The sequence below is a fragment of the Talpa occidentalis genome, unplaced genomic scaffold (assembly GCF_014898055.3).
Source record: "Talpa occidentalis isolate TD23 unplaced genomic scaffold, MPIMG_talOcc4v2.1 talOcc4.5, whole genome shotgun sequence".
Lineage (NCBI taxonomy): Eukaryota > Metazoa > Chordata > Mammalia > Eulipotyphla > Talpidae > Talpa > Talpa occidentalis.
The window spans coordinates 53,327,081-53,350,862 of NW_023604861.1; the positions used below are offsets into that span (position 1 = coordinate 53,327,081).

Sequence of the window (23,782 nt, forward strand, 5' to 3'; positions counted from 1 at the left end):
ATAAATTTAAAAAAACTGTAACAGAAATTCTAGTCCTATAGTCATTAAAGAAATTGAATTTGTAATGAAAACTTCCTACAGAGAAAGTTCTAAGCCTAGATGACTTCACTGGTGAATTCTACCAAACACATCAATCCTGCAGACTAGGAAAGAAAAAAGACTTTCTATTTCATTTTATGAAGTCAGCATTTCCCTGATACTGAAATCTGATGAAGACATTATAAAAAAAAAAACTACAGACCACTACCCTTCATGAACACAGATGCCAAAAAAAATTAGCAAATCTAATCACACAATAAACAAAATGAATACATAAAGTAAGGTACAGTGTTTTTGGAGACCACTGTAATCACTACATTAACAGAAAAAAAAGGGGGGAAATCATATATATTAAATATTGGAAAAAGTAACAAAATGTAACATTCATTCATGATAAAAAGTTGAAATAGGAATAGAATCTGGAAACTTTGATAAAAGGTACGTACTAAAACTTAAAGCTTACATTATGTCATGGGTAAAAGATTTAATGTTTTCCCTCTAAGATTGGAAATAAGACAAGGATACTGGCTTTCCTCACTTCTAATTCAAAAATTTTACTAGTAGACATAGCCAGGATATTGAGGCAAGTAATAGAAATAAAACCCATAAAGATCAGAAAGGAGGATGTTAACTGTTTTTATTCACAGATAACATGATCTTCTTATGTAAAAAACCTTAAAGAATCTATTAAAAATGAGTAGAAATGGGGCCTCCCCTGGTGGCACAAGCAGTTGAGCGCAGCGCTGTGAAGCTGTCCGCAGCCTCTGCAGTGCCAGTTCGATCCCGGATGGTCGGCCGGCGAGGGTCCCACATGGTGTGGCAGACCACTTCTGTCGCACCCACTGCTCCCCTCAGCAGTGTATTTCGTCAGTCTGCATATTCTGTTTCCTGCTCTGTCTCTGGTGAATCCTCTCACCCTCCCGCACATCTGGTCTGTACCCTGGTTCTTGTATAAATAAATAAACAAATCTTTAAAAAAAATGACTAGAAATGATGGGTTGATATAATAAGATCACAGGATATTAGGCCAATATATAAAATAAATTTAACTGTATACGCTAGCAATGAAATATTTTTAAATACAAGTGAAAAAAATGCTGTTTATAACAAAAAAATTTAAAACCCACAAGACATTCAGGAATAAACTTGTAAACTACAAAAACATTGCTGAAATGAATTAAAGACTATCTTTTAAAAATGAAGAACTAGATTAGAAGAAAAACTGATCTGTTGACACAACACAATTCTAATCAATATCCTAGCAAGGTTTTTTAAAAAAGGAATTGAGCTTATTTTGAAATTGCCAGGAAAATGCAACAAAAGCAGTATTAAGAGAAAAGTAAATACAGGCCCAAATCAATAAACAAGTCCCAAATAATCTAACTTTATAGCTGAAGGAACCAGAAAAACATACAAAACCAAAAATTAGTAGAAAGGAGGAAAAAATAAAAATCAGAGCAGAAGTATACAAAATAGAAACCAAAGGCTGTAACAGAAGACCAATGAAACATCAGTGAAATCAAAAGATTGTTCTCTGAAAGGATAAACAAAATTGATAAACCCTTAGCTAGGCTCACAAAGAAAAAAAGTGAGAAAACCCAAATGAAAGAATCAGAAATGAAATACATGAAATTATAACAGATAAAGGACCTTTAACATATGAATCAATTGGACAATGAAGAACAAAGTTAGAAGTTTATATGTGACTGCAAGATTTATTGTAAAGCATCAATAATCCCAACAGTATAACAATGACATGAAGAAGATAAATTATTAGATCAATGGAATAGAACAGGGAACCTAGAAATGCGTGATAACTATACAGTAACTTGAGTTTTAGGAAAGTACAAAAGCAATTTACTGGCGATGGTGTCTTTTCAACAAAATCTTGAAAACACCCAAGAAGGGATCAAAATTAAAAAAAAAAAAAAGTTTCAACTCTTACCTCATTCCTTTAATAAAAAATTTAAGATGAATAAAACAATCATAAAGGTTAAAACTATAAATCTTCTTATAGTCAGTATAAGGACATATTACAACTTGGTAGTAGGCAATGATTTCTAATACAAGATAGAGAAAGCATGATAAATATTTTTAAATTAATAAACTGGACTTTATAAAACACTTTTTAAAACTTCTCATCAGAAGACACTGTTATAAAAGTGAATAGTGAGTCAGAGGCTGGAAGAAAATATCTCAAGACATAAACCATAAATCTAGAGCATCAAAGAGTTCTTAGGACTCAATACATAAAAGCACATTACTCAATTTTTAAAATTGACAAAACTTGAACAGACTGTTCATAAATGACAAATAAATGGCCAAAAGCACATGAAAAGTTGCTCAGCCTCATTAATTACCAGGAAATGCAAATTGAAAATCAGAACTAAATTATACTCCACAACCACTAGAAGAGTTCAAATGAAAAGAACAGCAACAATGTTGAGAAGATATGGGGCAATGAGTGCTCTCATACATGCTGGTGAGTGTGAAAAAGGTGAGCTGATATTTTGTAAGTCTGCTTGGTCATCTCCTAAAAAGAGAAATATACATTCATCCTATGATATGCAATCTATTTCCAGGTATATACTCAAGACCCATGGAAATCTAGGTTCACAAAATAGTGAGTGTTCATAGCAGTTATGTTCTGGAAAGACAAAACCCAGAGAATAACCAAAATATGGTATTGTTTATAAAATGGAATATTCCTCAACTATAAAAAGGAACAAACTACTGATAGACATAACAGCATTAATCAATCTCAAAACATTAATTGGGTAAAGAAGCCAGAGTAAGTTCTAAAATAAAGAAAATAAATCTATATTGATAAAAATAAAGAGTCGTTGTCTCTAGGGTTTGTAAACTATTGACTAGGAAAAAGCACATGGTGATTTAAAGTGTATGTTTTATTATTACTCAGGCATGATGAGGCCAACAGATCAGGAGCTGACTGCCATTTAAGAGATAATTTGTGCATCAGAATTCCCAAGAGAGGGTGGAGCGTCATATCATGCAGGGTCACATGGGGAAGCACCAGTTTCAGGAAGGAGGCAAAGGGGATGGAAAAAACATGAAGAGCCTTTATTGTGGTTTCTAATGGAAGGAATGGGCCAAGTAGGTTAGCAGGCCTAAAATTATTCAAATTAATCCCAAGTTGTCTGGGATCTGATCCTGGAGTGGTTAGGATAAGGGAATACTGTCCTGTAGCATAAGAGCCTTGATAAGGGAGGTGGGGCAGGATGATTCTGGGAGTGATGGTCAGTTTGCCCATGAAAGGTGTGCTCACAGGCCAATCATTTACTATCTGCAAAAATTGGCTAGCTCTGGGAGGGGCATTCTCTCCATGGTCAGCAAGATCTGTTTTCAAAACATCAGAATTAAAAAGACATGCAGATAACAGAACATCCCATTTAATGTATGTGTTATAGTTTAGATTGGATGCATGCATTACTTTGCCACCTTCCTGACCCTGGTGCTGCCCCACATGGCCTTGAGTAGTGTGGTCTACTCCCTCTTCTTGGGAACTGTAATATGTTTTCAAAACTCATCAAAAATTATGCTTAAACATACTGCAACTCATCTCTTAAACACATTAATTTTATCTTCTGGTAACAATTACCTGGAACTATTCTAAATTCTCTAATATCCTGAGATAATGAACTGTACTAGCAAACATTAGTTTGCTGGAACAAGACATAGCCTATTCATTGCTTCCCAATCTTTTTTGATTCTAGTTCCAACATCAAAGTTAGGAACTTGAGGCTAAGACAGGCATGGAGATTATATAGCCAATAGCCTTAAGTGTTGATCAAGCAAATACAGAATTTTCATTTTGCAAGGCATAACCCAAAATGACTTACGAGCAGAATTTCATTTTAGTTAAAAATATGTCTATGTCAACACATGATCTGAAAAGATATTTATAACATATATAATGAACTTCTAAAAAACAATAAAGAAAAGCCAGAAAAAATCCAGTAAAAAGGCAGACAAAAATGAACACTTAATGAAAAGACTTTCAAAAAATACTTAGATTTCACTGTGTGTTCATTTCCTTGCATTTGGGGGTATGATGGACTTCCTACTAACAACTCAATTTTATTTTGCTATACAGTTTGGAAAAGGCTGGAATGTTAAATGTTTACATCTACTGAGTCTGAGTGAAGTTATAATTTACCAGGTTTTTCTTAAGGATTTAATTAACAAACTACAACTTATATGACTACTTTTATTTTTGACGGCAAAACATTGAGTACTATAATATTGCTTTATATAGCACCAAGAAAGGCTATTTTCCATCTCAAATTAGAAATCAGATATACTGCACTTAATTACCAGGATCTCTGCATTTTTCTGTAATTTGGTTGGCTTCAAGCTCTTATCCCCCCCAAATACTTATTAATCTTCCATTCCTTTACATAAACAACTATTTACTTTTGGAAGTACAACTTCACACCTCAGCATGTGCACATTCTTCACTCACTCTCCACTAAAATTCACTTCCTGAAGGACAGGGCACTGCTCTCTGCCACTGCTCACACTATAAGCAGACAAATGCTCCGGTGCTGTTCAAGCTGTCATCCAAGCTCATTCTTAGAAAATAATGATTCTGAAAACTTGCCTATTTCCTCCTAGTTGTCCAATTTGTTTGTATATAGATATCCACAGTGTTCATTATAGTCTCTTTTGATGCTTTGTATTCCTGCAGTTTCTATTGTAATTTCATTTCTGATACCTTTTTTGGGTTTTCTTTTTTTCTTAGTGTGCCTAGCTAAGGACTTATCAATATTGCTTAACCTGTCAGAGAACAAGCTCTAGGTTTCACTGATGTTTCATTGCTCTTTTGTAACATCCTACTGGTTTCCATTTTCTTTACTTTTTTCTAATTTTTATTATTTCCTCCTTTCTACTGATTTTTGGTTGTATTTTACTTTTTCTATTTCCTTCAGATTTTTAAAGTTAGATTTGAGACTTGTTTATTGATGTTGACCTGCATTGCTATTTACTTTACTCTTAATACTGCTTTTGTTTCTTGCCAGAGGTTGTTTAGTTTGTCTGTTTTCATTGGACTCCATATAATTTATTTCTCCTATGGCTTCTTCAATGACCTGTGTGGTATTCAAAAGTATTTTGTTCAGTCTTAATATGTTTGCATTTTTCCAGGTTACTTTTTCGTAGCTGATTTTTAGCTTTATACAGAGTGAGCAGAAAAGATACTGGGTATAAGTTCAATTTCATATATTTTTGAGGATTATTTTGTGCCATAGTGTATAATCTATCCTTAAGAATGTTCCAAGTGAACATTGAGAAGAATGTATATTCACCTCAAGGTGGATGGAAAGCTCTCTATATTATGTCCATGTTATCCATTACTTAAAGCCACATTTCCTTGTTTACTTTCTGTCTGGGTGATCTATCCACTGATTTAAGTGGTGTGTTAAGATCCGTTACAATTATTGTGTTGCTGCCAGGTCTGTTAATACTTGTTTAAATATTTGGGTACATCTGTGGGTGTGTAAATATTGATGACAATTATATTTTCTTCATGAATTGTCACCTTGTCAAAATATCGCTCCCACCTCTGCACTAATTACCCTTTTTGACTGAAAGTCTTAATTTATCAGATATGAGAATAACAGTTCTGCTGATTTCTGTTTTGTTGGCTTGGAATATGTTGTTCCAGTCTTTCACTATGCTTATCTTCAGATCTGATGTAAGATCCCTGTATGCACATTAGAGATGGATCATGCTTTTTTTATCCCATTCTGTATCTTTTGTGTATTTTGATTGTAGAGTTCAGACCATTCATATTTAGGGTCATTATTGAAATATGGGGCTTATTTACTACCATTCTACTTTCTGGGTTTTGTGGGGTTTTTTTTTGTTGTTGTTGTTGTTGTTACTTTATCTTTTTTGATGCTTCCTTCTCCAGGTGTTTCTGCCTTTCATTTGGATATCTTTCCCTGGTGGTTCTCTCAGTTTCTTCATTTTTTCTAAGTTTCTCTGCTCCAGTTTTTGTTTTGTGGTTTCCAAGTGGATTATATTAAACATTCTATAACTAGAGCCTCCCCTGGTGGCACAGAGGTTGAGCGCTGGGCTGCGAAGCTGCCCGCAGCCTCTGCAGCACCGGTTCGATCCCCAGCCACCAGTGAGGGTCCCACATGGTGCGCAGACCTCTCCTGCTGCGCCCACTGCTCCCCTCAGCAGTGTATTTCATCAGTCTGCCTGTTCTGTTCCCTGCTCTGGCTCTGGTGAATTCTCTCACCCTCCCGTCCTTCTGACTGTACCCAGTGCTTGTATAAATAAATCTTTAAAAAAAAAAAAAACATTGTATAACTAAATATAGTCCTTTTTTTTAAATGCTGGTATCAACTAGCTAGCATGACTACAGATTCCTCAGCTTTAATATTTTGTCTCACATTGCTCATTTGTTTCAGATTCTGTGTTTCTATTTATAACCTTGTTCAGATGTTTTCATCTTTCTCTGCATATATAACTTCTTTCAACATTTCTTACAGAGCAGGACGGATATAACAAACCCTAATAGCTTGAGTTTGTGAAAGTAGTTTTCTATTATATATTTTTTTAAAGATTTATTTTTATTTATTTATATAAGCACTGGGTACAGTCAGAAGCGTGGGAGGTTGAAAGAATTCACCAGAGCCAGAGCGGAGAGCAGAACAGGCAGACAGACAAAGTACACTGCTGAGGGGAGCAGCGGGCGGCAGGAGAGGTTGTCACGCCATGTGGGACCCTCACCTGGCGGCCAGGGATCGAATCGGGACTGCAGAGCTGCAGGCAGCTTCGCAACCCAGCGCTCAACCTCTGCGCCACCGGGGAGGCCCTTTTCCATCATACTTGAAAATTTTTTTCAGGATAGAATATTCTTAGCTGGCAGTTATTTTTTGGAATTGTGAATGTCATTCCACTCTCTTCTAGTCTGTAGAATTTCTACTGAGAAATCTGATGACTGCCTAATTAAGACGTCTTTTTATGCTACATGCTCCCCTACCCACCCAATCCAGAAGTCTCCAATATTTTTTCTTTGACTTTTGATAATTTTAAAATGATGTGTATTGTGGGAGATCATTTCACATGCAGAGTTCTGGTTTTCTGTCTGCTCCCTGGATTTGTAAGGTTAGTTCTTTTCCTTAGATTTCAAAAGCTCTCAGCTATTATTGAATACTATCTCTGGTCTTTGTTTCTTCATTTTCAGGGAACCCATTATCCTTATGGTTCTTCTTCTCATATAGTCTGATATTTCATGTAGTTTCTTCATTTTCCCTGTTTCATTTCTCTCTTCTCTTTCACCCAAGTTATTTTTAAAATTTTATCTAGATTTTGAAATTCTTTCCTCTGCAAGGTTAAGCCTACTTACTATGCTTTCCATGGCTGTTTTCAGTTCTTTCATTTTATTCCTCACATCCATAATTTCTGCTTTTTTATTCCTTATAGCTTAAATTTCTTTGGTAATTAATTCCTTTTGTTCCTGAATATCTTTTCTGATGTTACTTTCTGTGTTTAATTAAGAGTCTCAAACTTTAAGCCTCTTAATGATTACTCTTCTGAACTCTTTATCTGCTAGCTCCCCTAATTCTAAGTCATGAAGTTTGAATTCAGCTCTGTAATCTTTTTCCATATTATGTTCTCTAGGCTGATCTTTTTTCCCCCCCAGTAGTGCTGTGTTTTTATTTTTGGGATCTTCCTTGTTTATTGAGGTAGTAGAAGGAGGGACTCTGGGGAGTAGAAGCTTAGTTGCCTTGAGTAAGTGTTTTCAGACTTGGATGGGGTGAATCATACCAAGCTGGGGAGCCTATGCCATTGTTTCTAGCTCTGCAGTCAGATCAAGCTCCACTCCATGCCCAGGACCTGCTTCCTAGTATTGTGTGAGTCTAATATTGACAGCAGATTTTTCTTCACCCTCAGAATAACTCACTTCCTACAGGATGGGGGATGGTGTTCTGCCACTACTTACACTAAAACCAGACCAATGCTCTGGCACTGACTGATCCACCCCAGGGTTCAGGAGGAAGCATAACAGTATTTCACAATCACTGCAGAGGTAACCTTGTGCCTCTGGGCACACGAGAGCTCATGCCATCTAGTAGTACATTCTTCTGCCAGGAATGGCTGCCACAGGGCCCAAAGTTCCCCTTCCCTTTCCCTGCTCCAAAACCTTATCGAGTAATAAAGCATCCATTTCAGGGAGAAAAATGAGTAGCTGGAAGGAGAAAAAATGATGGTGAGCTGTTGAGATATATGTGTAGGTAATGGTTGCTTTTTTGGTTGTACTTTAAGGAAAGGTTTGCCAGCAGAGCAACCCCCTAAGCTTCTACTGCATTTTATTGCATGTTAACTATACCACAATTTTTTTAAAAAAAGAAAAGAATGAGGAGTAAATAAACCTTTTGAAGGATATTAATGTTTGTTCAAAGGAGATAACAGGATTTATGAGCTCCTTGTGATCTTGTCATTTTCTTTTTAACTTTGTGTACGGAAGCAGCAGTTGTTAATAAGTTAAAGAGCATGTTTTGCTTTGTTTTCTACCACAGAAACCAGCTTGGTTTTGACCAATCCAAGCAAGTTGGGGAAAGAACCAAATGATTTCATTCCTTCTCAGTTAAGAGTGATTCTGAGAGGCTTAAGGGGAACTGAAGGCAAAGGTCTAGGTCTACACTAAGTTCCTTCTCTGTACAACCGTCTCTCAAACAAATAAGACCTCACAAAGAGAGGTCTCTCAGTCAGTTATGACTTGGGACTCTCTGAGAGCTGTTCTTTCTTTCTTGAATTGCTAAGCCAATCCTGAAAAAGACTTAATTGGTGATGAATGATGGCAAGGCTCACTTTACTTCTTTACAATAAGCAGACATGCTGAAAAGTACTAAACCACCATCATTTCAGATTCACAGACATACAATCAAAATGATGGTATCATTTTGAAAAATACACTATCCCAAGACAAAAACATCACATTTATGTATTTAAAATGTGTGTAGTAAAAGGGATTTCATCAGGAATTTAGAATCAGATAGCTAACTTTTATTAATCTGTACATATAAAAAGAGATGGTAGAATTGTTTAAAAAAGAAATCCCTGAACACAAATAATAAAAGAAATGTACCATTTCCCAATACCATTTCATTGTAAGCATTTACTAATATCATCACAATTTTAATATCAAACACTGAGAATACAATCTTAAGATACAAATTGCAAAATATGTCACTTTAAATACACCCATTTTTCTCTTTCATAACAGATCAGCAAAATATATGGGATAGTACTGGCCAGCAGGCCCTAAGTCTTTACTTAACCAAAGCCACACTTGTGAGTGAAGGTCTTTGGACCAGACTAGCAACCCCTCTCATCTTCCCAGTAGATAACAGAGATCATTTGGCAGGATTTACTCAATTTCCTTCCCTTTTCTGGTCCCAATGGAAAAATTCATCTTTATCCACACTTAATTTTAGCTCCTTTCCTCCAATTGCAGTGGAAGAGGTGTTCTTCCACCTGGTTCTGGATTCCATAGCATTCTGTCTCTTCTGAGATGCTAAATCCATCACCAAACCACTCACCAGTTGTAGGGGATTAACATTCTTTGATGTTTCTACCACTGAGAGGTGAGGTTTCTGCACTCTATTCTCAGATATGATTGGGCTGTGTGATTGTCCTACCAACAGCTATCGTAGAAGGGGCACTAGGCCTGGTTCTGGCCCCAGACATTAAGATACCATCAGCTTCCTCCTCCTGTGTCCTGGAGACTCTCTAGGAACTGTGGCTCCCACACAAGAAGTCCAACAACTGGGGTACTAGAGAACATTCAGTTGATGACCCCATCTGAATGCAGCTACCCAGACATCCCTGCAAAGGTTTCAGCCCTAGTTCTGGACCCTGCACCAGCTGAACACTGGCAAATGACCTCAGTTAATGTCATGAGGCGGAAGAATTGCATGCTGAGCCCTATTCAAACTGCTAACTCATAAAACCTGGTTTGTATCTTTAAGACTTTGGTTGGTCTTCCAACTGTTTTCTTTTGAAATATAAACATATTCAGATCTGGTCCAGCCTTATGCAAAGTTCTTATTTTACCCTAAACATCCTTTTACATTGTACATATCTTCACTTTTGCCTTTATCTATGCTTCCACCTTTTATTTTCCATCTTTCTAAAATGACCTTTCCTAATCAAGTCAATGAAATTATTTTCACCAAGATCAATGAAGTTTAGATTTTGCTATATGCAAACAGTCAATTATCAGTTCTTAACCTTTCTTGATCTCTATGTCATGTTGATACTCCTGAACACATGCTTTTTAGGAAGTTCTCTTCTCCCCTGATCTCAATACTGTTCCCTCTTGGTTTTCCTCTCATCTTTCTAGTGACTCTTTTTCCTCTGTTCTCTTCTCTGCTGCCTGTACCTTAAATACTGAGATCTCCCCAAGGTTCTCTTCTCCTCTTGTCGCTGCCCTACATACTTTTCAAAGTCCTCATATCCATCCCTACATCCATTGCTTCAAATATGTGCTATGTACTGATATCTCTAAATCTACCCTGGATCTTTCTCTAGAATATAAAAGCCAACTCCTTACTGGACATCTCCATTTAAACCTGGAGCAGGTGTTCAAGTCCAACAAAAACAAAAATAGCTCCCACTGCCAGAATGCCATTCCAGTGTATTTCACTATTTACTTGGAAGTTACATTTGACTCCTGCTTCAGTTTACCTACTTAATATTATCTAATGGTGGCCTTTTCCTCACTGTCCCATTTCTGACACCAGAATTCAGGATTCATCATTTCTTATTACAGACTCTACTGCAGATTCAACTTGTTCTCTAACATCTTGCTAGAGTCTTCATTCTAATGTACAAATGTTACCTCATCACTCCTTTGACAAATCCTTTAGTTCCTCCTCAGCAATTTAGGTTGAAATTGAAATTTCTTAACATGATATCCTTACCTCTTAGCTATTACCTCTCATCTCTTGCCACTTCTACTTGTGCCTGCAGATCCAACTACAGAACAATACTTTCAGTTCCATAAATTCACTTTACTTTCTGATACTGCCAGCCTCTTACCTGGTTGTCTTGCCAAATGAAATGTTCTTCTCTGACTTCTTAAACAAATTAAAGGTCACTTTTTGTTTAAAGCTCAAGTTAGCTATCATCTTCTCAAAAAAAAAAAAAAAAAGCCTTCCCAGACCTTTTATTCTACCTTAGGTAACCTTTCTAGTGTGTTTACTTTATAGTCTTCTCTAACATGTCATTTGTTAAAACACAGTTTTCTAATCAATAGCCTACTTGGAGGTCTTAGAAGTAGGCAAGATCTCTTTGAAAGCAAAAATTTCTTTGTTACTCAATTCTCCAATTATGTTCTCACATAGTCTAATACTACTATTTGCTGAATGACAAAGAATGCTATTTCATGAATGAATGGCAAATGGCCAGATTTCTAGTGCTTTTAACAACAGCACAAAAAATTATGAAATTCATGAAACTATTTTCTTCTTACAAAAGAATAATGCTTATAAAGAGTTGTATCAAAATTCACCTTCTTAGCTTTTCCTTGCTTGAATGAAGAAGAGAAATCTTTTTGTTTTTCTCAAAATCTGACAACGGAGACTTTAATTCAAACCCAATTTCATTTCTTAGAGATTCTGAGCTAGAAACAAGAAAAATAAAATACATATAAGAGGAAAATTATCAGGCAATATTAAACAATGAGCACCAACACATTAATCAAAGGATGCTTCTCTAAGTCTCTTATTTCATAGAAATGTACAATAAATATTAAGCACTTTCCCTTATGAATTTGGTGCAGAATTTTTCATTTTGAATTTTAAAATAATTAATATCAAGGTCATCATTAGTTCAATGACTTTCAAATTTCTAAATATACTAATAAACAATAACAGACACAAGCAGATTAAAATATTTTGACCTCATTGATTATGACTATCTCAAACCATGTGACTGTATCTAATGGTTATAGCAGGAAGAAAAGCACAAAGGATTAGAGGGTCAAGAGACACTACCCCAACTTGAGTGAAAAAGGTCAGGTTCCCTCAATTTAAAAAGTTGCCATTTAATGGACATTTCTGGCTCCACCATACTTTTAGAACTTCTCTAGGCATTTTGACTGATTAAAACAAATTCCCTAACAAACTTATACACTAATACTATCTCCTTTATTACACAGGACATAATTTGATTTGAAATTTTACTTTTATTTATAGTCATAGGATTCTGAGTGAAAACAAAGATTCAAGATGAGTAGAAAAAACCCTTTCTGACCTCATATCCCATATAAGGTTAAATGCAATAAATTTCTTTGAGGTTAAAATGTTCAAGAAAGCCATTGATATATCTTCACTAGTTAAGTGTGTACATCTTGGTTTAAGCACAGTTATTAGTTGTCAAGGCTCTTCCTTGTTCAAAATAGTTGATGGTCACATTTCTACAGACAGTTGATGGTCACATTCTGCAAATTCCAAAAATGACCAACTCAAATTCTCACCATCATCACCCATCTCCTTAACAGCTGTGTGCATTCTTTTAGCCCTGTGTCTATTTAAAACCTCCTTAGAAATCAGCCTGAAGTGACAAAATTCACGAAATTGAATTTTTGTAAGAATATAACGCTAGCATTGGAAGAGTATCAAACCGACCCTGGTTCAACTGCATATCCAAAGCAGGGTTGAAAACAAGTTTTAAAAAAATCTATGAGAGGCAGAGATAAAGTGAGACAGAGGTGGAGAGCAGAGAGAATTTTAAGGGTTGTTTTCAATAATTTGGAGGAATAGCTTCACGAATTAAAAAAAAAATCAGGAGATGCTTAGCGGTAGCTGGAAAACAGTTGAGGCTGCTCTTAAGTGCTTAAATATTGGGATTATATATACAATTTTTGTTTGTAGTAAAGATTTCACTGTTTTCAAAAAGTTCAAATGTCATTCCTATTATTTAGCTTTGATTAGTGATAACCCAGGTTCCACTTTAACACGCCCAGAGATGGGGAACTTCCTGGCTTACTATTCAACCTGTTCCACTGTGGTCAAGTATGATTGTTATGAAGTGCTTCCTTATATTGAGCTGAATACTTCTGTAATGTGTACCCAAGTCCCAACTCCGGATTTTGAAGTATAGAGAAAGTTGTATCCCTCTTCCACAAAATAGCCTTGTCTTTCTTTTGCATAAGACCAGCACTTGAGTTAGTGTTTCACAATCAACAATTTCTCAAAAATAAAATTTTTAGTGAAATGTTCATAATAAAAATCACTATTATGAAAAAGCAGGAAAAAAAAAAACTAACCAAGCAAATAGATCAGTAGAAAAACATTCCAGGTGTTCACTGCAGGATTTCTGCAGGGGCAATCCATGTTCTTCAGGTTTCATATAATTTTCATTCTTAACTGAAAGTTTTAAAAAGAGGATCATTTTCATTCTAAAATCACTGGTGGGGATGATATTAATTACAATACAACCTTAATCAAAAGCATTGGTCACTTTTTACTCAATAGATTTTTACCAAATATGTATTTTTAAAATAGAAATTATAGGGGGGTGTGTGTGTGAATCTGTGAAGTATGCACCCAGGTCAGAAAGCACAATTAAAATACTACATGCTATTTTTACCCCATTCAACAAGATTCTAGGATGTTTGCAATAGGCTTGCTTAAGACATCTTCAACCGAGTTTACTTATTAAGTTCTTATTTATAGGTAAATGTTGGAGACAGAAAATATGTATGCGTCTTCAACAGGCAGCTTCATTGTTAAAACATGGCATCTGATGGTTTTGCTGGGTTGTGTTTGTTTTTTGTTTTGCAGCTGTTCATCCTCACTGTAAAGATGAGACGGCTAAAGCAGACATGGCCATGACCAATAGAATGGTGCTAGACAGGTGGTGAGGTGCAGCTGCTCTACTTCCACTGTGAACCGAATAAGAAAGAGGTTGCAAAAAAGGACTTCAGTCACCACAATTAGTCATTTCCAGGATGAACTCTGAAACTGTAGTCTGGGAGTCATAGACTCACTAATCTCTCCTGAATGTTAAAAAAGAACATTTAAAAAAAGGAGTGGTGTGTGAAATCCTGTATCATCTGAAGTGACAGATAGATCATCTGATCTACAGGACAATCCTGAAAGTGACTTTAGGCCCATCAAAAAATATATTATCTTAATTTGAGAAGATTTCCTAGCTTGTATTCCAAGTCCAGAAAAGCCTAACTAGTCATTGACCAATAATTATGTCAACAGAATTTAATTTTGGAAATTGGAGTATGTTCTTTTACAAGTCAAATTAAAGCTAATTTAATTAGCTTAAGTATTTAGATGACAGCAATATGCATAATACAATACAGGTGAAGAGTTTAAAAATGTCAGGTATAATCGAAGCATTGACACTAATTATCTGTGTCTACAAATATAAAAAATATAAAACAAAGGATAACCACCCTGTTAACTTAAAGTAATTTATTTTTTTCATTGGTAATCTAACATATTCTTTTTTAATTAATTAAATTTTAATTGCGGTATATTAGGACACCTCTATCATGTATTACTACCACAGTGCACCTGCTCACCCATATTTCACCACATTGGACCACCGTTCTTCCTTTCCTCTTTGTCCTTAGCACTCCCCAACTTTTGTGTTTCAGTTCTATAGTCAGCTAGCAAGTGTTAATTTTTAAGCATGTCTTTTCTGGCTATAAATTTAGTTATTTTTTATTCCACATATTAGTGACATCATCCAGAAGTTATCTAAAAATAAAGTAATTTATATGTAAGTGTTTTGCAAAGCAATAAATAGATTATAATTCAAGGTTAGTGTCTTTGGCTTTTAGACAATTATATACCACAGAATGATTAATTCCATTTATGACTAAGTAACTCAGCCTCTCTATCAAAAAGCCCTGAGTGTACCAAAAACTATTATTTGCCTTGTGCAACACTTTTATCTTAATCTTCTCAAATTAAGATAATATATTTTTTGATGGGCCTAAAGTCACTTTCAGGATTGTCCTGTAGATCAGATGATCTATCTGTCACTTCAGATGATACAGGATTTCACACACCACTCCTTTTTTTAAATGTTCTTTTTTAACATTCATGCTTTAAAGTGTTTCTTCATAGGTAAAGAATATGTTTTCTTTTATTTTATTTACATTTGTTTTATTCAAACTATCATCAGTATTGTAACTTTTTTACAGTATATACAATTTACAGTTAATCCTTAGAAAATAAAAGGCATAAAGTAAAAAAAAAAAAAGAAACAACTTAAAATGTACAGAATTTAAACTAGAATTTTCAAAATTTGGAAATCTGTTTTTCACTCACCAGTATTTGAGAAATATGTTTTCCAGTATTTTACCACAATACTCATTTTTTCCATTGTCAGTGGTTCTGTTAAAGTAATATCAGCTCCATGCCCTGAAATACAACCTAAAAAGCATTGTATTCAGTATTGATCTTTGATTTTTATCCAGAGAGAAAACAATATATCTAGCAGACACATACCTTTAAAATTTTCAGGGACTATAAATACAATCAACAAATGTACATCTTTTGCCCTGCCGAATCTGAGAAGAAAAATATGTTAAAACGAAGCAAAATCATCGTTCAAAAAATTAGATTCAATAGTTTTGCTTATTAGGAACTAGAGTGATTTTCTTTTTTCACTTTACAACATAAAATGGTAGCATTAATATGGATATTTAGTAAAAGCATCATTTCAAATCAGTGAGGGAAAAGATGGACCACTTTTATTCATGCTTTTAAAAAAAAAGCTTAAATCTTATCCAAATTCTTGATCTAGCCACCAGTCTACAAGAAAGTTAAGGAAGAAAGAACTATTTTAAAGAATGGTATGGAGATAAAACCAACAAAATCCAGAAAGTGGGGAATTCCATAAGACATATGACCACTTCTAAATATATATACATATATATATATTTATAAATAAATAAAGAACAAGACAAAAAGAGAAAGAAGAGAGGGAAGGTAAATGGAATGTTGATTTGTATAAAACAATTTAAAAAAGAAACCATAAAATAAACAGAGAAATTAGTGCCCTTATTGGATATTTGACAATCTTAAGGAATTGTAACTAATTTGGGGGTATGATATTGGTATTGTGGCTATTGTTTTAAGACTTATCTTAGAGAGATACCTATTATAGTAGTTAATGATGAAAGTACATGACATCTTAGATTTAAAATAATCCACCAGTGAGCAGGAATAGAGGGTGGGGAGGTGGGTATTGCAGAGGGAGAGATGAAACAAGACAGGTCATATATTGAGAGCTATTAAAGCTGCATTGTGGGTACATGAAGTTCATTATACTATTCTCTTTACTTTCATATGTTCGAAAATTTTCAAAATCAAACCTTAAAAGAAGTATGGCATTATTGTTCATACAATTAAATTTTCAGTTAAGTTGGAATTTGTGATAATTTGATAGATATTGAGTGTTGACATCAGCTAAAAGAAAATTATTTTCCAAGAAGAATATTACTGTGAATGAGACCTTAAAGATAAGCAAACTACTCTTAAATACATAAAGCATCACTTTTTAGTATATGGCTATATATAAAACAAGACCTGGAATAATCTTCAACTGAGTAATGTTGTTCAATTCTCTTACATATGCATATAAAAGCAAATATACATTGTCTTCTGTTTTAAGTTGCATTATATATAATTTACATATCTGAGCCAGATATGTAACTAAGAACTTACTATGGGTGAGAGAGACTCTGCTAATGGGAGCAAATACCTTGGCACCAACATGTCCTGCAGCCTCAGGGAAGTTCACAGGAAGAAATTCCTCACACAGATAGCAGTTAGCTACATGAAAGGTAGGGGCTGGGAAGAAGGCAGAAAGCAGACAAGCAATGAAGTACATTCTGGGCAATGAGAGTAGCATGTGCAGAAAACAGACAGTGAAAGAAGTCCAAGAGGAAGATACACATAAGATCAGAGAGGTAGGTAGGACAGGAATCTGATTATGATAGACCTTTCATGCCAAATTAAAGATTTGGTACTTAATTAAAATGGGCAAGAAGAAACTATGAACCTTGCAAGCAACATGATGATGTTTGCATTGTAGAAAGATGATTCTTGCCCATCATGGTTTGATTTGACAGAGACGCAAAGTGTAGATTTAAGAGATGGGATTGCAGTTTCCCAGGCAAGAGCTGATGGTAGAGAAAAGGTGACATACCCAAGAACTTTCTTAAAAAATAGATAATTTAGAATGTTGACTTAACTACCTCAAACAACAAGATATTGATTAAATACGACATTTACCAGTTAAGATCTATTCAGGTTTGACTCTTTTCTATGAATTCAGTTTAGGTTGAAAGAAAAAAGGAAAGAATGTATAGTTTCTATGAGAAATGAGAAGCTCACGCAGAAGTACTACCATCAAAATAGGCATATGTGGAAGGCAAGATAGGATCTGACTAGCAGACTGAATGTGGTATATGAAAGAACTTAATATAGTATTATATACAGATGTTGGTTCACAGTGATGCACACCTAAAACATGTAATGTTATTTAGCAATTTTACTTCAACAAAAATAACAGAAAATCAATTAATATGAAAAAAAACACCTTAGTATAGTGGTATTGAATGGTGGAAATGCAGTAATAAGAATTTTGCCTGTCACAGCATAAACATTATATACATATAATGTTATAACCAAATGCACATATTTTTTTTATGATAAAAGTATAAGGACTAAAGGAAATATGAATAATAGGATGAAGAAAGATAAATGAATGGGAAAATGGACTTAATGGGTAGGACCAGCAAAAGAAAGTTATTGGATAGCTTACTTGAACTTTTAAAATAAAAAATGTTTTGCAGAGTCACAAAAAGTAAATTATTGTAAGTTAAAATTCTCTAGCATAATATAACTTTTTAAAAAAAGATTCTTTACTTTTAGTAATAATCTTGTGTTTATGTTTTTAAATTTTTATAAATTGACTTCATTGACTTGAAAGTAAGTTAGACTTGGATTATGAATTTATATGCCCTGATGACTTTCAAATTTCAAACTTTACATCAGACAAAACTGGAATTCCTGAATTTTTGTCTCTAGCACAGACTCAATTACCAACCCAAACACTTCCCCTGCCAGTGAAACCCTAATTGTACAGAAACGCCAGCAATCAATAGTTCCCCGAATCCAACTCTGGTCTTAAGCTCAGCTGCTCATTCACATTCTTTACAAATCAATAAGCTAACGACAAAGGAAGGTTCTAGTTCCCAGGATAACCCAAAAAAAAGTCCTCTTTCTAATGAATTCCTTACAACAAAATTAAACAACACACAAAAAATGATCTCCTTTATCCATCCCAACTAATACCACTTGTTTTATATATTAAAATCAAATTATAGGTTCTAAAAACTTATGAGTACCTTCTTTGTTTTTTTTTAAAGATTTATTTATTTATACAAGAACCAGGGTACAGGCCAGATTCATGGGAGGGTGAGAGGAATCACCAGAGACAGAGCGGGGAACAGAACAGGTAGATTGATGAAATACACTGCTGAAGGGAGCAGCAGGCGAGACAGGAGAGGTCTGCCGCACCATGTGGGACCCTCGCCAGCTGGTCAGGATCAAACAAGCGCTACAGAAGGTGCGGACAACTTCACATCGCTGCGCTCAACCGCCTGCGTCACTAGGGGAGGCCCACCTTCTTAATTGATGTTTCTTGGGTTTTAATAATTTGCAAGTCATTGGGGAACAATTAATTTCTGCTAATGCTTCACAGAATGCTCTGTTCAGATGTCATGATCATTCCTGAGACTACACTTCGCATATAAGACAGGACACTGACACTCTAAGAGGCATCCCACAGCAGTGTTGCAGTGTTAGTTCCCAGTACTGCCCCATCCCTAGGTCTGGTAAGTAGTAGATTTAAAAAAAAAAAAAAAAATCATATGAAAGTGTTTTCAGCTGAGCTTTACACTTTACTGAACAAAGAAACTTGTCTTTAAAATTTACCATCTAAGAGGACTAAAGTGTTCTTAAAAGTCCCTATGAAGGCAGGGGAAATGTCTAAACTAATTTCCTTTAGACCCAACAAGGACTTCAAGGAACAAAAATCAGTGTCATTTTTGAGCTGCAGCCTTCTTGAGCACAATTATCCATTATGTGGTCTGTGAACCAAATGCACTCAAATTATTCCCATATGGCCTGTTTGGAACTTGAAAAAAATAATATTCTTTTTTAACTACTTAATTAAAACAACTATTTTCAGTAAGAAAATTGAGTTTTTCTAGATATATGAAAATGCTGAGTTCACTTGCTATTAATAGGGAACTGTGATAAAATGTAAAGTTCTAAGAGTACATTGTAGTAAATAGTGATGGTTTGATATGTCCTGCTACCACTATACTGCTTATCAGAAAAGTTCCTGAGTCATGGTAAAGATCTAATTTCCCTCAGTTTCCATTTATATCATCAACTTATAGGATAATCTTTTTAGACAAACTACTGCGTTCTTATTGTGTTTACTATCCAGTATTCAGGCACTAGGTCATGCAAACTGGGTAAGATTTACTGAGTTGTATTGTCAGGTCAAAGATGTTTTGTAACCAGGGACTTAAAGAACAACTTGGTAGATGCCTATGGCTCCAGGATGGGGTTTTCTCAGGAAAGCAATAAGGTAACTGCTCAGGCAATTGAAACTATCAATGCATGGGGAAGAATAATATCAGATCTAAGCTTGATCTGTAGCTTGAACTGATGGAACCACATTCTGCATGCCTTTCCTAATGCTGAAATACTCTGAGCTCAGAAGAATCAAAATTTCAAAAACTGCAGAAACATTTCATGGAAAAGAAAATCATAATTTCAGGCAGGCTCTATACATTGTTGGTGAGCTTGAAACATATTTTAATTTTCTGTACCTGCCTTTGGAATATAACATATCAGGGTATCTCTGAATTATCAATTATCTGTCCTTTGAATATGATTCAGATTTGAAGACTGACTAATCTGAGAATCAAATATCCCTGGAGTCAAGTACATGAATCATAAAATTTTCATAAAATATTTTAATACTAGGCAGTATCTGAGTTCATCTGGCTAAATAAAAATGTATTCATGAAATGAAATCAAATTGAGGAGAAGTAGTAGGAATGTTAATCTATAATTCAGATTTTCCATTATTCTTGAGAATGTCAGTATAAGTACTAATAATTTTATGAATGATTAAAATTGATCACTGCTTATCTCCATGCTGAAAACATAGCTCTTCTTTAAAAATAAATTTAAGAATCTTTTTAAAGTCATTGCTTACATTTTATTCTATAGTAAGCCTAACAGGTTATATTTCATTATTATTTTCAAAATGAACCCATACATCTTTTAGATGATAGATTTATGATCATGTGCTCTAATACTGAAAATAAGTGTGGACACTTCTACTGTATAGCAAATTCTTCATTCACTGGTGGGGGATAATAAAGTACTCAGAGACAAGCAAGGTAAATAGTTATATTATTTTCCTAGACCTGTTAAAATTTTGATATATTATGAAACAACAAAGATCTAAGAGGGGAAAATCTAAAATACAGCAGAAGAAAAGTTAAACCAAGACACTTTACTTTGCTTTAGTGATTAAATGTTAGCCCAAACTCTAAAGATATAGCACTTCAGGAAAGATAAAGATTTAAATGTCTTATAAATAAGACAGTACACTTATAGGACTCATTAATCTAAGAAAAACTACAGGTTCTAAATATGAACAAGTTCCACAGAGATTTAAATAATTCATAAACTCATGAAAGTTTTGGAGGCATGAAAGGGAACTTCAGAGACATTTCCAGCCACTGATGCCAGCATTTTCCATAAAGAAAACTGTTGTCTTTCAGAATTTGCTGCTCCAGAACAGCATTGCTGATATTGCATACCTGGTACTTGTCAAGACCTAAACTGGGTATTGGAAATAGTGTGACAGGAGATAAGAAAAACAAATCCAGGTGCATTCCATAAGCTATCCTTTTCTTCTTTTCAAACAAATGCTTTCATGGCAAAATAGAATGACCATATACATAACTATACATTTAATACCTTCATCTACCTTCTTTTCCCCAAGAAATCTAACTTGTGCTATTCCGAATAAAGAAAGTAGCAGTGGGGAGAATCCACAAAGGTATCAGACAGGAAGTTCTGTCTTTCAACAGCCTAGTTTTCAATAACTGTGATAAGACATAAACCTTGTTATTAAACAGCACTTTATTCTTCCCATGTTTAAAATATAGCTTCAAAGATGAACAAATACAAAACCTCTACTACATCTGGAGTAGCACAGCTAGCATTCTACTCCTGGAATGAACAGTTTATCAGCCACATGTATTTGTGCAGTACTCTTTGAAAACTGTATTAAACTCTAAACCATGTTCAATTTATAGTAAGTTTGGCATATACTGAATCTCAGAGGTAAGACTTAACTTCCAGACAGACGACAAATAATTACAGACTTTCAGAAAGAAGAAGAAGGGAAGACGAAAGAGTACTAGGTAGTTTTGTGACAAGTCATGTGACCTCAGCCTCGTTTGCTAACCTATCTAGTGGGGATGATGAAACCCTGCTCTACCTCTCTCACAAAACAGTTTAAAGCTGTTTCAATACTATGTAAATTAGATGTTATTATGAGTCTAGAACCAGAGGTTCTTTTTTTGAGTACACAATAAAATAGGAATAGCTTCAAAAGGAAGACCGTTCGAAATCTTTTTGGAGTTGAAAACCACTTTGAGGATTTTGCCTGGTTTTTCTAGAGTATAAATTTCCAGAAAAAAAAGCCAGCAACAACTGTAGAACAACAACTATTATAAAAAAACTCCATGAGCAGCGTCTCTTCTCTTCCCTCCCTCCGCCCCCCCCACACACAAGTAACTCAGAAGCTTTGGCTTCTTCCCATTCAAATCTTTCTTTTACCCTAATACGCATCTCCTTTTTATTGAGAGTTCACAACATTGTCTCTGAACATTCTCCTTCAGTCTAGAAAGACCTGTTCTATAATTATGACAAGACCTTATATATTATGGTATTATCTACAATTACACTTTCTCACATCTTCTCATAGAAGAGGAACAAATTTATTCTGATCCAGAACTCTGTTTAAAAACATCCCAAATGGCTCAAAATCCTATGTCGTCAGATAAGGAAGAATCTAACTCTTCCAGGATTAGAGTTTAATTTCTAGAGTCAATTACATCAAACTTCTAGTGAATTTCAATGGAGCTACAAGATGAAACAAGAATATTGGAGGTGACATTGATCTGAACGCAGTGGATCCAGTCTCTTAGCCATTTCACATCAAGACATCTTTTGGGCCTCCCCAGTGGCGCAGCACGGGTTTGATTCCCAGCCGGCCAAGGAGATACACACATGGCGCCACAGACCTCTCCTGCCTCGCCTGCTGCTCCCCTTTAGTCTGTCTGCCTGTTCTGCTCCCTGCTTTGTTTCTAGTGAATTCTCTCACCCTCCCGTGTCTCTGACCTGTTCCCCAGTTCTTGTATAAATTTTAAAAATAAAAAAAAGGAAAAAAATTCTTTAAAAAAAAAGACCTCTTTTGATGTCCTTACATAGAGCTAACAGTGCTCACCTGCCTTAGCATCTGCCATAACAATTAATGAACTCTGAAAAGATGTGCCATTTTAATGATATAACTGTTAAGAAGGTATACCTACAGAACTAAGGTAAGCATTATATACCAAATAAATTCCTATGACCAATTAATTCTTACCATTCTTACATCCACTACTACTACTATTACTTTTTAAGTCAAAAAGATCATTCTTATAATAGTGTATCAATTTGGAAATTCAACACATATGTAGATTCTGTCCATGAAAAATACACCTCACCTTAAAAAACAGAATAGAAATGGTACGTTTTAAGGATTTTTATAGAATTAGGTTTCAATAATAACTATTCTAAGGAATAGGTTTTTGAAGATTACCTAATTAATCTTATGGCTTCTAGCTCCTCAGCAGTTGGTAAGGAAGTCATTTTCAGGAAAACCATGTTGAATGTAGCTATATCCCAAAGTGCTGCTGCTTTCTTCATATCACAAATGGTGATGGTAATTTTTGCTGTAGTTGAAAAGACTTTTTGTATAACATCAGCCAGGTACTGAACAGTGACATCTCCAACTAATAAGAGATCTATTTTTGCCTGAAAGAAAAAAGAAAAAAACAGGAGCATCATATAATATCTGTGCACAAAAGAAAATATCATATATGAGAGAATAACATGAAGGTTACAGATAACACTATGGCTGATGATACAGCTGGACTGAATGGTAAACTCTAAGCCCCTCAAAGGCAGGAACTATTAATTTCATGTCCTCAGTACCTAGGGTGGTGAATGGACATGAAGATCACACTACTTTTAAAAGTCTTGCCTACAAATATTATTCTGCTATGGTTTTCCTGCAAGTTTCTTTCTTGTTAATAACCAGTTTCCTAATCACCCAGCCTGCTAGAAAATCTGTTTATGAAGAAGAGACTCAAACTGATGACCCTCCCACACAATTTATTTTGATGAAACATGCTCTACAGAACAGAGATGAGTTAAATCCCTAAATCTTAAGAAACAAAGTTCTTTCTTAAAATGAAATATACATGCTATTTAAATCCCAATATGAGTCAAAAAATCTCTTTATTTTCATTTAGCACATTCAATCAGAAAAATATAATATCCATTTTCACTTTTTATTTCATTGT

The 23,782-nt window shown here is 34.8% G+C and overlaps 1 protein-coding gene across 3 annotated transcripts in view; it reads right to left on the reverse strand.

Moving 5' to 3' along the window:
* The window catches only part of SOHLH2 (spermatogenesis and oogenesis specific basic helix-loop-helix 2), a 46,468-nt gene that overhangs the window by 14,880 nt on the left and 7,806 nt on the right, over window positions 1–23,782 (reverse strand). For all 3 annotated transcript variants that reach the window (XM_037527173.2, XM_037527172.2, XM_037527171.2), the window contains exons 2-6: window positions 23,017–23,231; window positions 15,552–15,613; window positions 15,372–15,476; window positions 13,346–13,445; window positions 11,588–11,698 (exon numbers count right to left, since the gene is read on the reverse strand). In XM_037527173.2, coding sequence (XP_037383070.1) covers window positions 11,588–11,698; window positions 13,346–13,445; window positions 15,372–15,476; window positions 15,552–15,613; window positions 23,017–23,231 — 593 coding nt within the window. The remainder of the gene's footprint in view (window positions 1–11,587; window positions 11,699–13,345; window positions 13,446–15,371; window positions 15,477–15,551; window positions 15,614–23,016; window positions 23,232–23,782) is intronic.